At 40.8% G+C, this 14,851-nt stretch overlaps 1 protein-coding gene across 1 annotated transcript in view; it reads right to left on the reverse strand.

Moving 5' to 3' along the window:
• LOC107122141 (inactive carboxypeptidase-like protein X2) overlaps positions 1-14,851 on the reverse strand; it is a gene marked incomplete at its 3' end in the record, with an annotated part of 80,668 nt that overhangs the window by 22,112 nt on the left and 43,705 nt on the right. The window contains exons 8-11 of the mRNA XM_015425172.1: positions 12,252-12,375; positions 10,247-10,443; positions 5,201-5,380; positions 2,895-3,192 (exon numbers count right to left, since the gene is read on the reverse strand). Coding sequence (XP_015280658.1) covers positions 2,895-3,192; positions 5,201-5,380; positions 10,247-10,443; positions 12,252-12,375 — 799 coding nt within the window. The remainder of the gene's footprint in view (positions 1-2,894; positions 3,193-5,200; positions 5,381-10,246; positions 10,444-12,251; positions 12,376-14,851) is intronic.

Here is a 14,851-nt window from a genome sequence, read left to right on the forward strand (position 1 = left end):
ATAGTTTGAACATTCCTTGGCATTGCCCTTCTTTGGGATTGGAATGTATACTGACCTTTTCCAATCCTGTGGCCACTGTTGCGTTTTCCAAATTTGCTGGCAAATTGAGTGCGGCACTTTAACAGCATCATCTTTTAAGACTTTGAATAGCTCAGCTGGAATACCATCACCTCCACTAGCTTTGTTGTTAGTAATGCTTTCTAAGACCCATTTAACTTCACATTCCAGGATGTCTGGCTCGAGGTCAGTGATTATACCGTCGTGGAGGTCAAGGACATAGAGGTCTTTCTTGTATAGTTCTTCTGTGTATTCTTGCCATCTTTTCCTAATCTCTTCTGCTTCTGTTAGGTCCCTACCGTTTTTGTCCTTTATCATGGCCAGCTTTGCATGGAATGCTCCTACATTCCAGTCCACAATCTTTTAGTTTACCCATCAGAACATCATGCGCAATCCAGTTTGGGGTAGTGGTCAAGTGTGCAGGCTCTAATCTGGGAGAACCAGGTTTGATTCCCCACTCCTCCACTTGCAGCTGCTGGGTGACCTTGGGCAAGCCATAGTTCTGTCAGAGCTGTCCTTGAAAGAACAGTTCTCAAAAGAGCTCTCTCAGCCCCACCCACCACACAGGGTGTCTGTTGTGGGGAAAGGACGAGAAAGGAGATTGTAAACCACTCTGAGACTCCAAGTGAAGGGTGGGGTATAAATCCAATCTCCTCCTCCTCCTCCTCTTCTTCTATCAAAAACTTTAGTGAAATCCAGGTAAACAGCATCAACAGCATTTGCTCAATTCAGTAAGCTTGTCACTCAATCAAGGAAGGAAATAAGGTTGGTCTGGCAGGACCTGTTGGGGACAAACCCGTGCTGACTTCCCAGGATCACCAAGCTGTCCTTTAGATGCTCTCAGATTAATCCCTTTAAAATCTGATCCAGTATCTTCCCTGGCACAGAGGTCAGACTGACCGGCCTGTAATTTCCTTTGTTACCCCTCCTCCCTTTTTTGAAAATTGGGATAACATCTGCCCTACTCCAGTTCTGTGGCATGTTTCCCATCCTCCAAGATGTCTGGAAGATTGTGGACAAAGGCTCTGCAAGCTCTCTAGAAAGTTCTTAGAGCACTCGTGGGTGCATACCATCTGGTCCTGGGGATCTGTACTCATTCATTGCAGCCAGGTGCTTTTCACCTACCTCTCTGTCCATGTCCACCAGCAACCCAGATGCTGTGACTTGCCTACTACCATCTCTAGAAGAGCCTGTTCTCTTCTTCAGTGAAAAAAGCAGAGGCAAAATAGGCACTGAGTCTTTCTGCTTTCTCTCCGTCCTCTGTCAGAGTTTCTCCACTTTCACCCAACAGTGGGCCCATCGCCTCTTTTATCTTGCGTTTGCTCCTCACATACCTGAAGAAGTTTTTCTTGTTGTAGTGATCCTCCCTGGCCATATTTAGCTCACTGTGAGCTTTGGCCTCTCTGATGGCTGACCTACAGTGACTACCAACCCGCAGATACTCTTCTTTAGAGGTATGTCCTTGCCTCCATTTCTTGAACACTTCCTTTTTCTCCCTTAGCACATCACACAGTTCTCTGCTCATCCACATTGGCTTCTTAAATCCCCTACCATATTTCCTTCTTGTTGGAACAGGGATGGCTTGATCTTGCAAGAGCTCTTGTTTTAGAAGGACCCACCCTTCACTTGCTCCTCTCCCCAGTCTTGCCCATGGATTCTCATCATACTTCTGAGTTTATTAGTCTGCCTTGCTGAAATCTAACTTACACATGTGGTTACGAACTTCCTTGGCACCCACAGCAAAAGGAATTCTATGTATCAATCGACATTTTTTTTACATTTTGAAACTATTTAAATATATATATTTGTACTATCAAAGGCAAATGCACATTTAAATGATAGTTGCACAATATTCCTATGTTCTGAGGAAGGCAAAAATGTCTCTGCCAGATTTCTGTTCTTCTTATTATAACTTTTGATGCTATACATCTTCAGTTCCCCAGGGCAAGGGAGGATTATCTACAAACCAGCTCATCAGGAGGGCATTTTGGTAAAGGAGGTAGGGTTGTTGTATGAGGGAATTGTTCATGAGGATTCTTGTACAAAGGCAATAGAGTTGTAGTTTATTGCATTGTTTTCTGTATATATTATTTCTTTTTTATTGCACTGTTTTCTAATTCTGCAATCCAATTTTATTGTATTGTTGTCTGTATGTCTTATACTGTTTTATGGCATTGTTATTAAATGTTATAATCTACCTTGAATCTTAATGAGAAAGGCAGAATGCCAAGCAAGCGAGCAAGAAAGAAAGCTGCGGAGGAAACAGTTTTTGATCATTTAAGCAGAACAGAGCTATAATCTACTAGGAATCACCTCCCCCAGTGTTCCTTACATTAAGATGCAAGATCAAAATTTCCACCACCAGTGAAAGCCAGCTCACCAGCATCATAATGCTGACCTCTTCTTTGAGCCCTTACTTACAGCTCGTTCTCCCCCTTCACCTTTCACCCATGAAAATACTTTTTTGCTGTGGTTAGAATGATTGTGTGGATCCCATATCTTCTTTTTGAGATTTTTGAGTGAAGGTCTTTAGAATCTTATAAAGCACCAGTGTTTGAACTGATGTATAGCTCCTGCTCTATTTAACCTATGCCAGGTACTCTTTAAATTCAGGGCACTGAATAAATGTAGACTGCCATGTATACCACTGGGAAGGCAGGACTGTGTGATACAGATTTGACAGCTCCTTGTCACTGGAGAGACACCTTGCAAAACACAATGGGACAGAGCCATTAAAGTATTGTTTTCCGTCTGTGTAGATGGGTGACAACATTTTGATTCATAGAGCAAATAACAACCACAACCTTTCAAATTGAGGTAGGGGGAGAGACACTTACTTCCTGCAACAGTGTGCCATGATGCTCCATTTACAGTTCCGTCTTCCTTCTGAAAGTCCTCTGTGTGGCAAACTCTCCTCCAGGCATCTGTCATTAATCGATGAGTGGATGCATAGGAATATGCCAGCCATCGAAACACGTGATCGTCTGGGGTAGGTGTGTGCTCCTGTGTTTTCCATGTTGACCGGACCATATCATAGGGATAGGCTACGACCAGCTCTCCTCCCTGTAAGTTGCCCCCAAGCACAAATGGATTTTTCCCCATCCATGCTATTACTGCTCGCGTTTCAACTGCCACCTAGAGGGCAAGATAAAAATAAAGACGCCACAGAAAGGATGAGGAAGTCATCAGAATAACTGTCCCATCAAGTAAAGTTTAAAAAGGAACAAAATCACAACTTCTTTTCCTTGCATTAGGGAGGAATGAAAGCTCCCTATTTTGTTTCTGTTTATATATTCGTGTACAGTTTTGGCTCCTGTTTGTTACATCAATTTGTTTCCATTGTGTATAAATTTTGTACAGTTTTGACATGAAATGCTTGGCATATAGTCATGTGACACACAACATTTACATGTATAGTGTACGTACAATTTATATTACTGATTTATTGACACACACAAATGCACAAATTTTCTGGCAAGACTTCACTGCAGGTAAACAAAACAGCACAAAAATTATTTTTAAAAATCATCATAATGAGGATTTGTGAGGCAAAATAGCATGGATGAGAAATTCTAGTTGATCCATATCTCACATAAGAATCCCCAGAAATTCAATATGTTCAAAAAAGTTACTTTATTGAATACTAGCCTAATACCCGTGCTTCGTTACGGTATTTAAGTTCTGCAAATCCAGTTATAATACTGATGATGTGAAGTTTGAAAGGTAACATTTGTTGTAGGAATTCTAATGGAGAAGATTGTGTGTAAAAAATGAAGCCAGACATACATACTTCCCCACCCCCTCTACTGAAGGACCTCTCTGTAGACCACATTGGTAGTTCTGACCTCAAGTGCTAGGATCACCAGGCTGCTTGGTGAGCTCACCCTGGAGCAGGCCACATAGAACTGTCCATTTAAGAAGCAGTCGTCTGTTACGTCAACTCCTGCCACCTTTCTACTGATGTTCCTGGATTGTTGTGATGGCCTTTCTACTTGTGTTCCTGGATTGTTTTGCTCATATGGAGACTGTGTTGTTCTGAGCACCTCAGGGTGATCTCACTGGTACTTGGCCTGTGCAGCTCAGTGCCCTGCAGGAGTACTATGTGCAAATGTCTTTGCTGCATTCCTAAGTTGCCTCCTCCTTGTAGTGTTGGTGTATTTGGCTCCATGTTTGCCAGGAGCTTTCTTGGGCACAGTAATAGGTGAGAGGATGACTGGGCCACAATGTTAAGCATTCAACCATAGTCTTCAGTAGCACAGTGTCTTTGGTAACTAGTATGTGATGGTCACAAAGGGCTACCTGCAGTCAAGGACAGTCTTTTTCTTTCACAAAAGTTACGCTATCTGCCCACAAAGAAAACAAAATAAGTGCTCCCCTACACTTTGCAGGTTTATAATCCAAAAGCAGCTGGCATACATTAATGCCTTCACATTGCTGTGATTTTAGCTAAGAAACGGTGAATAGTAAACAGCCTGGAAAAGAAATATCCACTGAAATTAATGTCTTTTACAAACAGTAATGCCATATTGTCTGAAAAAAATATCCTATAAACTAGATTTATATAAGTGCTCCCCCCTTATTTCACCTAAAGTTGGAGATGTTGAGCCACTGGAACAAATATTCTGTATTTAAACAGGACATGCAGAAATGAGGAACTATTGTTGCCCTGTTAATTAAATTTTGCTTATGCAACAATTGAAGCCTATTAATCTGCAATATTGTGATTAGATGATTCTCTAAAGGCTTTTTTCAGTAAAAAAAATTCAACCAGAATTATCTTTTGTAAATGAATCTTAAGTCTAGCATTCAAAGGATAAAAGGCAAGGAAGAAACCAAATACAAATTACTGACCATTCATTGATCAAAGCCCTGTACTGCAGTGTAAGCAGCTGAAAGAACTGCAGACTCATTCTCAGTGAAATAGGTGAATGAATCCTAGTAATATAAATGATTACCATTACCATTATTAGTTTCTTCATACAGGCCAAGTATTACATCAAGAGTTCCATTTCACTTGTTCTACACTAAGTTTCTGAGGAAAGAAGCAGAATAGCCATAACCTACTTCTTAAAAGACCATGGAGTTTAATAACCAGAGAAGGTTTCGTTCTTTTGTCTTTACGTTTGAAGATGCTTCTACTCACTGTAGCATTTTCAGACAGGTACCAATCTGGAATCAGTATGTGATGATTAGGGACCTTCCTTTGAAGCTTCCACCGATCTTCAGCTTCCCAAAGCAGAGTATTTAAGTCAGGGAAATTATTGTTGATATCAATGCCATCTTCAGTCCACCGTCCTAAAGACCATCCTCCTAATTCTGAGCCCTGTAAAGCAATTATCAAATGATTGGGTACATTCTTTACAATAGTAACAATTAGTGATGTTACACAGGCACAGTCTGTGCACCTCGTATAGAAATAAAGCTAGTCTCCAAATGTATTAATTTAGTAAAACATTTACATTTCCTCCTTTCTACAAAATGTGGGTCTCCAAGTTGGCTTAAAAATTAAAATAATCCTCAATAATCTATTTCAGTACCAACAGAATGGAAAAGTGAAACAGAAAAAAGCACCCAAATGAGTTGTCTTCGAATGCTGTGAATAAAACTGTTTTTAACTGGCATGAAAAAGAAAACAAAGTAGTCATCTGATGAATATACCTAGTGAGGAATTTCCAGAGTCTAGGTGTCACCACAAAAAAGGCCCTATTCTTGGTACAGGTACTTCATTTATGAAACTGTGGGCACCAGAATAGAGCTTTAGCAGAAGATATAAAAGTATGGATGCAGGTGGTCCCAGACCTAAACCTGTTATGGTCTTAACAAGTGGGGAAACCGGAAAGACTTGGGGAAGGCATCTTATTTTCCTTCTCCCATTTATTTCCTTTCCCTTCCCTGGAAGCCCCTATAAGCTCCCCCCCTTTCCTGCTTCCTTCTCCACTTCCTACCCATCAGCCAAACTACCTTTATCTGAACCCCTGTCTTCAGCTTTCCCACCTTCCCTCTCCCTGGTAGCCTCTAACTGGGAAAAGTCTGGCCCAGTTGCATAGTGGAGAACCTGCAAGGATTGGAAGGGAGTAGGGTTCCCAAGTCCGAGCAACGATGGAGTGGAGGACTCCAGTGCTGCTCCGGGAGTGCGCACGCATGCCACAACCATGTCACCCGGAAGTGACGCGACCACGCTGGGCATGCTGGGGGCGTGGCCATGACCATCCGAGGTCCATGGCCCCGCCCCCAGTATGCCCGGCGTGGTCACATCACTTCCGGGTGATGTGCACGTTGCGTGCTTTGGGAGTGGGGTTCCCCCAGGACCCGATCCGCTGGTGGTGGGGAACGGGCCTCTGGGGCGGGGGTTTCCCCGCCCACCAGGGGGACTTGGCAAGCCTTTCCTCTATATCCCCCCAATATCAATCTCCTCTTAGCAACATCCATTATCCTTAACATTCTTTGGTTTCTTCTCTCCTCCTCTCCTGCCTCTTCTTCAGCTATGTTTATTATTTTTATTTCATTTATACCCTGACTTTCTCCATAACAGGGACCCAAACCAGTTTGTATTATTCTCCTCCCCCTCCACTTTTATCCTCACAACAACTGTTTGGGCAAGTCACATACTCTTAGCATAACCTTGACCTTGTAAAGTAGGTTATGCTAAGAGTGTGTGACTGGCCCAAAGTCAATCAGCAACCAACATTCCATGGCAGAGTGGGAATTCAAACCTGGGTCTCCCAAATCCCAATCTGAAAGTTTAACTACTATGTAACACTGGCTATTGTTAAGTGGCTGCTGTTAAATAGTAGCAAGCAGTTAGGCCTGGAGGAGTCATAGAACTTGGGTGGTATCAAGTTCTCCTTCATTGCTGCCAGGTCTAACCCTAATGTGTCCTCCCTCAAAGGTCAAAAAAGCCCTGGAAAGGGCCCTGTCCCCTAATTCCACCTTTTACTGACAAAAATAAAGGCTTGAAGGCTGGCAATACTGTTGTGGTTGCCTAGCAACAACCACAAAAAGCATTCATTTGTTAAAGCTACAGATGCTGCTTCTATAATTTAAGTGTTTTAACTCTCCCATTTATTTATTTATTTATTAGATTTCAGATTTTTCTGCCAACCTGGGGCTTTTCTTAGGTTTGTAGAAAGATCTGTCTTGTCTGTCTATGGGCTCTATCTCCAGATTTAAGTATCGTTATATGGGGTCATATTGAGAATTAGAAATATTGATTGTAAGAATCAGTACTTTGAATTGTGTTTGGAAACAAACTGGTAGAATTTGATCTTGGTGCTGTGGCCACTGCATTTTGAACCACTTGAATTTTCCAAACACTTTTTACAGGCAGCCCAAGCATAACACATCAGAAATAACCTAACCTAAACATTGCCAAAGAGTGTACAACAATAACAAGACCCAATACTGCTGTCACTGCAGTACACATTTGCAAGCCTCGTGGGGACAGACTGCACTTTTAAAAGCTTAGAAGTGCTGTACAAACAGATAAAGGACTGTGAAAGGTTAATTCTTCACAGAGCCAGAGAGCCTTGAGTGACAAGCTATTCCAAGAAAATCGATCGGTTACCATCAGTTGAGCAGAGAAAGACTTCTGAACTGGATGTTGAGGAGAATTCATTCTGAATTCAGCCCTAACTGAGAGCAGTTTAACACAGAAGGCATAATGGGAAAGTTGGCAAGCAGAGCAGGTAGTTTGGAGAAACCTCCCATTCAGGCCAGAAAAGAGGATAGATCTTCTAGTGAGAGAAGAATTTCCCTACCCAGTCAAAACAGGGAGGTAGCTCTGAAGAGTGAAGAGATCCCTGGTCTAGTGTAGTTAGAAACTGCCTTGTGGAACCTTAAGAGTCAGATAAAACTCAAGAAGAGTACTGGTGTGTTTAGAGAAGGGGTTTGGGTACTGGATAATATGACCAGCCTTCTGGAAACTGAAAGAGTCAGTGAATACTCAAAGAAAGTGTACTGGAGTGTTTGGAAAGTGTACTGGAGAGAACAAAAGCCTCTCATCTTAAAGATCTTAAGTCACTAGCAAAAGCTTACGAATCTCTCAATAGCCTGAAACATATGAGCTAAAGTCTGTGCATATACTGTTTTGGTTTAGAGTTCTATTTTGAGTTACCTCAGAAATTTTACTCCAGTTTTCATCTGACCTTTCCCCTCTATGTTAAATAAAATATTTTGTTAATTTGGAATTTCAAAACACCTTGAGTGCTATTTAAGTTTAAGGGGGCTCTCAATCCTTCCCTCGGGTTCCTGGGCTGAGCCAAAATACTGTGACAGAATGGAACAGCCAGAGCTGTGGGCTGGCAACCCTATTTATTTATTTAATTTTAAATCCCACCCTCCCCTGCAAGTGGGTCCTAGTAATGTGGAGTGTCAGAAGTGAAATATACATTGTAAGGGCACCAGGAGGACATGGATTATGTTGAATTCGATGGAACAGAGGCAGAAGGTGAATTCAACACATCCTGCTATTTTGTAAGCAATTCCATTTTCTCTGTGAAACACATCTCCACCAATAGTAAGTCCATGTCTGAAGGTTATGATTAAATGGATGAGAATAAAAACACTGACACTGATTAATATGTTTAATAATATATAGAAACAGTACAGTATTCTTAAAGAAAAAATGCTCTGATGCTAAAAAAACATTGTTGGTTATAGACAGCATCAATTATTAACTAAATTACAACTTGGAAAGAAATAAATTCAATATCACTTAACTGTTTTTTAAAAATCTTTTTTTAAAGACTTTCTTTTAATTGCTTCCCTGGACCACTCTTTTAAATTGCACAATATCCTACTAAGGCATTTTAGCTGTAAAGAAATGTTGATGCTTTGACCAAGCTGTCAGTTTAAGGGAATTACTGGAAGAAAGGAAAATCTAATCAGCAATGTTTATATCAAAGCAGAGCTGGGGGGGAAACTCATAAAATTTCAAAATTCAGTGAATACACAACTTTCAGAATTTGAAATTTGATATGGAAATTCTGCTTCAAAATATGACACTTGGCTTTTTGAATCTAAAGCTGGACATCAAAAACTGATTTTGAGGGTGTGTGGATAAATGAATGGATGAATGAATGAATAAAATCAATAAAATTTTCCATAGTCCCTGGCATGTCATCTCTCAGAGCTATTTACAAACAGCTAAAAAGGTTAAAAGTAGCTGTTTTATAGCAGAAGAATTTCAGAAACAGGCTAGAATGGGAGATTGCTGAATTACAAGTTATTACAACACTCGGGACAATGTAACCCCCAGGGCTTAACAGAGATATTGCTTTCTTATCTCACTACACATACTAATGTCATTCAGTACTTGCATCTGTTTGTAAACTCTTTTATTATGCTGCATGCTAATTTGCTGCTATTCACAGATTATACCAATTGCCTTAATCTAATCTTAGCTATATTTACTGCTCAGTTACTTATGCATCTTGACTGTTTGTCAAGATTTGATTTTTGGCATGGGGATAAATGTGGATCTGATGGTTGTAGATGCAGTTGATTGTAACTATTACCATTAAAATGGATAGATAACATTAATATAGAAAGACAAGTGTTTACCTTGATTGTTTAGGCTTGGTTAAGACAAGCTGGGAATGTTCCCAATAAGACCTTACCCTCAAATCCCTTAAGGTGATCCCCAAGATGGGGGAAATGAGCATGCAGGCTAATTTTCCCCCAAATGGATCCACACCCATGTTGACACTGCCAACAAAGTTGTGATGAAAGAAGCAAGGAAAAAACAAATTCTTGTAACAGCATGACTATGGGAAGGTTGGGTGGGTGAAGCCACGTCCAAAGTGGTTGAAGCAGCGGAGCAAGTCTAGTTGAATCTCCCGCCACCTGCTGGGTCCTGCCCCCACCACAGCAAGACCCATTTGATTGGCCAGGACATGGGGGGCAGAGGAGGCCATGCTTCCATGGCAGCCTCCAGGACAGAGCCCAACATGCCACCCCAACCAGGCCTCCTGCAACATCCCATGAGTTTGTAAAACAGGACCCAGGTAAGTCTGTGTCTTTGCTTCCCGAAATATGATGAAACCCTGAGAATAAGCAAGCCCAGGCTTTTTTAAAAACAACAACAACCCTCTCAAGTTAAAAAGATTACACCAATGTGAACCTAGTTTAGTTGATTTTCATAATGAAAATCAGTGTCAGTTTTAATGAAGTAAATTACTCTCTTCCTTACCACTTCATAAGCTTTCTCATATCCATCTGGGTTGATTGAAGGAAGAAGATGAATTCTCGTATCTTCAATGAGGCGTACAATGCGTGAATTTCCAGCCAGATATTCCTGGCACATGAACTGCATTAACAAAAGTAGCAGCTCTCGCCCAAGCACTTCATTCCCATGAGCCCCTGCCATGTATCGGAATTCAGGTTCACCTGTTCAAAGCCAAAGAAAGATGTAAGCACACTGAAAACTGCATCTAACATTCACTAAAGGAATGGAGATTTTTGGTCTAGAACTGAAATTTGGAAAAAAAGAAAAGAAAGGAATGTGCCAGATTCCTATATAACATTCCTACCTATTCAGTAATATGTGACAGTGATGGGCAACTGCAGGCCTAAAGACCCAATCCATCTCTCTTGGCTTTTCAACTATTCCTTAAGGTATAATCCTTATTCAGTACAATGTGGAGGGAAAGCAGGATCTCCTCCCCCTCCATCATGCTGTGATGGTCCTAACCAGAATTGGCCCCCTGTGGCCCAGGTGGGACCCCATTCTATAAATGGCAATGCATTCCCCCACACATATCTTGTCTATTTGGTACTCAGTCAATGTTCTAAGCCTCCTCAGCACATCTCATGCTTCTGGTGCTGGAATAACTTTATGCTGATCAAAACGCTCTCATGAACAGGAGTGAAAAACAAGTCTTCCTGCTTCTTCTTCCTCTGGTATTCCTTTCTTTTTCTGTTGTTGTGTTCTCTGTGTAGGTGGTAACTGAGGGACATCAGACAGGGATGCCAACATCATGTGTTGGTTGATTGATTCCATATTTGGTTGGTGTGGGGGCATTATCAGCATGCCACTCTGATTGGTGTGGGGAATAGTGTTGCTACGGTCTTGTTATGGCTATAGAACTTGTTGCTATACTCTCAGCTCCTTGGAGTTGGATCTTTTTGATATTTCCTTTCTCTACTGAAATACCATAGTATATGGACTAGCTATGCCACTGCCCAGGGCTAAGACTGAGCTGTAGAAACCTTACTGACTAAGGATCCACTTGACTACATTTGACAAAGTGAACTCAAGCCCATGAAACATCATGCCACAATAAATCTGTCTTCTGGTGTCAAAAGACTCTTTTTTCCCTTTGCTATGACAGACTAACACAATTAGCCCTCAGGAAAATATCTATGCTTATCCTAAACCATGAAGCTAAAATCCTTTGTACACATGAGTACATTTTGAAGTAGAATTCATTTTAAAAGGTTCATCTGTCAAGAATATAAACAAGAAAAGAAATGACATTAAACAATCATTGTCGCTGATGAAGTGTACATTATTTCTACAGGAACGAGTAAAGAAACGAGGAAATAGTAAAGAAACGAGGAATAGCTTTCTTTGTAATGCTTTTCAATGACCAGACCCAATAGAAATCTTTAATTTTTGGTAAGCCAGGAGATGAGTGAAGACTGGTTCAAAGCACCAGTTAGAAGATTGGATATTTGTAAAGAAATATTTTTGCTCACAACTTGCTTCTGAGATGATACTGGCTAGCTGTGATAATTCTGGCTCCTACTCATGAGACAAACATAGGAATTTTGACTGCTTTTTAGATTCTTGGCATACTTGTCCTGATTAATGAGTAGATATGTATATATGTGTTTCCAACATTATTTGTCATCCCAACAGTGACTTGTGTTTGTATTTCCTCAAATACGCAGCTGAAAATATTTTGCATTTTCTGTTCTCTAGATCTAGAGTACAGAAACAAGGATGCTCAGCATAGATTTTTCAGGATTAAACTTCAGTCAATTTCTGGACTTTTTAATTGCAAAAATAATATAACTCATTTGTCCTTTAATCAGAAAAGTAACATCAGAATTCTTCCCTTGGGTATTCACCACACCATGACTACTGTGAGCACCTTCCCTCAGTGAATATGTGGATTGCTAAAAAGATCAAACATTTTAAAAGTTCTATCCAACAACCCAGAAGTGAATTTTTTACAATATATAATCCTAACCAACTTCGTGTTCTCCTGGGTTGTCTGAGATTTCAACAGCATACAGCTTTAGCCCTTGATGACTCTTCCCGATATTGTAAATTCTTGTGATGTTTGGACACATCTCATTTACAACTTTCATCAGCTGAAAAATAAACAAAGAAAGAAACAATAGTTATATAAAATGATAGACTGGCAGACACATATCTGGTATGAAAAAATTGGAGGGTTTCCTGGGTGCAGAAAAAAACAATGTACATCCAACTAGAGCTGTATACGCTGTTCCTCATATGTGGGGTTATGTTTATTATATATACAAATATAATAATGTAAGAAGTAGAACAGTTCACTAATAAAAATGTAGCAATTGTAATATTATCCAAGCAGTATCAAATTAATTAATTCTACTTGTGCCCATGGAGAAAAGCAAATGCAATCTTGTCCACTTAAAATACCACTGCATTATGCAAGGGATTGATTTTTTTTTTAAAGCTGCATAAGCAGAATAAGAAAGGGATCAATAATTTCAACAGAGAATCTTTCCAGATAACCTTTACCTAAGTGGGTTTTCCAAATGTTTACCTTCAAGGAGTCTATTCTATGTTGGCTTCTCTTGAACGAACACCATGGCATGTGCTAGGCACAATAGAGAGGATTCAGTGGGAAATTCTGGTGTGTCCATTGATTCCAAAAGTGCTTTTATTGGGTCACTACCACATCATTGTGCTGCATGACCTGATGGCATACCACACAACACACTCACTGCCACACATTGTAGGCAAGGCATTGTAGGGGAAGCCTGGTTTTGGTGGGAAATTTTCCTACCATTTTTTATCTTCCTTAAGCAACCCCCAACAAGCTTTAAAGGAGGTCCAGGATTCCCAGGAACACTGTTTGAAATCACTATTATAATCTGGGGAAAATGCCATCACACTTTAATAGGAACAATAAATAGCCCACCTTATTTAAATCTAGCCTTTTGGAAGTGTTGCAGCACACACGGTTTTCAGAATTATTATCAGCAACAGATTTAATAAGTGCGTCTGGGTCAGTGAGGTAGTATTCCCTCTCTGCCTACTGCTCTGGGTTGTTTTTGCTTGTAAAACTGGCATTGTGATTCATGCTCATTTTCATATTAAGGTATTCTCAGCTCTTTTGAGTTGGATCCCATAAAACTCAAGACACTTTCAGAGGCAGATCATTCCCTGCATTCCCCTTTCACATCAGCCCCCTGAATAGTCACTGCTGGGGACAGGGTCTTTTGGACAAGGCCATTACAGCACACAGACCCTATTGTACAGGTGAGGGGGGAAGGGGTAGGATTTGCTGCATCTGGCAGAAGGGAGAGTTGGCCAGCTTGACACTGCTTTCCCTTTGCATGTGGTACTGAGGGTGGGGTGGAGGAAGGCCTTACAAGGTTTGGCACTGGCCCCTCCAATCACTCCCCACACAATTTTGACTAATGGTGAGGGAGACAGAAGACAGCAGAGGAGCAGCAGAGCTAGATGTTGTTATGTACGCGGATCACCACCAGGGGTCTGCGGCTATAGTAGGAGCTTGGGTCCCGAACACAAAGGGAACCTAGGATCCTACTCCACCTTGTGTCCACCAATAGACCCTCTGGCGGGAAATTCAACCCCTCCAAAGGGAACCGGGGTGTGCTGGGTGGAGTGTATATAGTTGGCCCTTGCAGGGCCGGTTTGTTTTGTCTTGTGTGTGAAGTACAATAAACGCGTCTGAATGCATGTCATAGTCCGAGTGAACCCAGTACTTTACAGTACTCCATGTGGTGAACCCAGTACTTTACAGATGCCACATGGAGGAATAAGTACTGGGGTAGTGGGGGGAATCACAGTGTTATAGGGAGGGGGAAAAGACATGAGGACAAAATGAGGACAAAATGATATGAGGCACAGGAGGCTGCAGTAAGCAGGGAGAATTAGGCAAAAGCTTTCTCATTTCTTTCTGCTAGCAGAGGAAGTATAGCAGAGTTAGCTTTCAATTGGTTCAAAGGGAAGCAAGGGATCATTTTGCCAGACTCAACCTTGTCACTGAAACACCTACCTTGGCATAAGAAGTTATATCCTACAAACCCTGTGCATGGAATGGAATGGAATGCAAAATATTCCATTCTATGCACTGACCTTGTCCGGTAAGGCCCTGCTTCATGTACTCCAGACTTCTAATGGAAAGATGGGGACTACATTTCTCCTACTGCTGGTTTCTCATCTGTTGAACTCCATAGACCAGTAGGCTCACCTGGCAAATTTTTTGTTTACTTTCAAGAGGTTGGTGGTTACTTTCAAAAGATTACTTGCTCTTGGACTCTTGACTTGATTCAACCCGTTATTAGTTTTTATCTGACTGGATATATAACTAGAAGTTTTGAACTTAAAATCTGTTTGTTGTTCTTGCCTTCTTTGGAATTTTGTAGCTTTATGGACTGTGTTTGATATTTTATTGCTTGCTTTTATATATTCATTTTTATTATTTGCCACTTGTGAAAGCTGGGTAAATAAGGAGACTATTTTAATGTGATAATAAATATTATTTAAATAAATGCCAAATAAGGATTATTTGTTAATTTGTATTAGTAACTAATGACATTGTGGGTTTTTTAA

This window comes from Gekko japonicus, unplaced genomic scaffold, assembly GCF_001447785.1.
Source record: "Gekko japonicus isolate JY-2015 unplaced genomic scaffold, Gekko_japonicus_V1.1 scaffold4519, whole genome shotgun sequence".
Lineage (NCBI taxonomy): Eukaryota > Metazoa > Chordata > Lepidosauria > Squamata > Gekkonidae > Gekko > Gekko japonicus.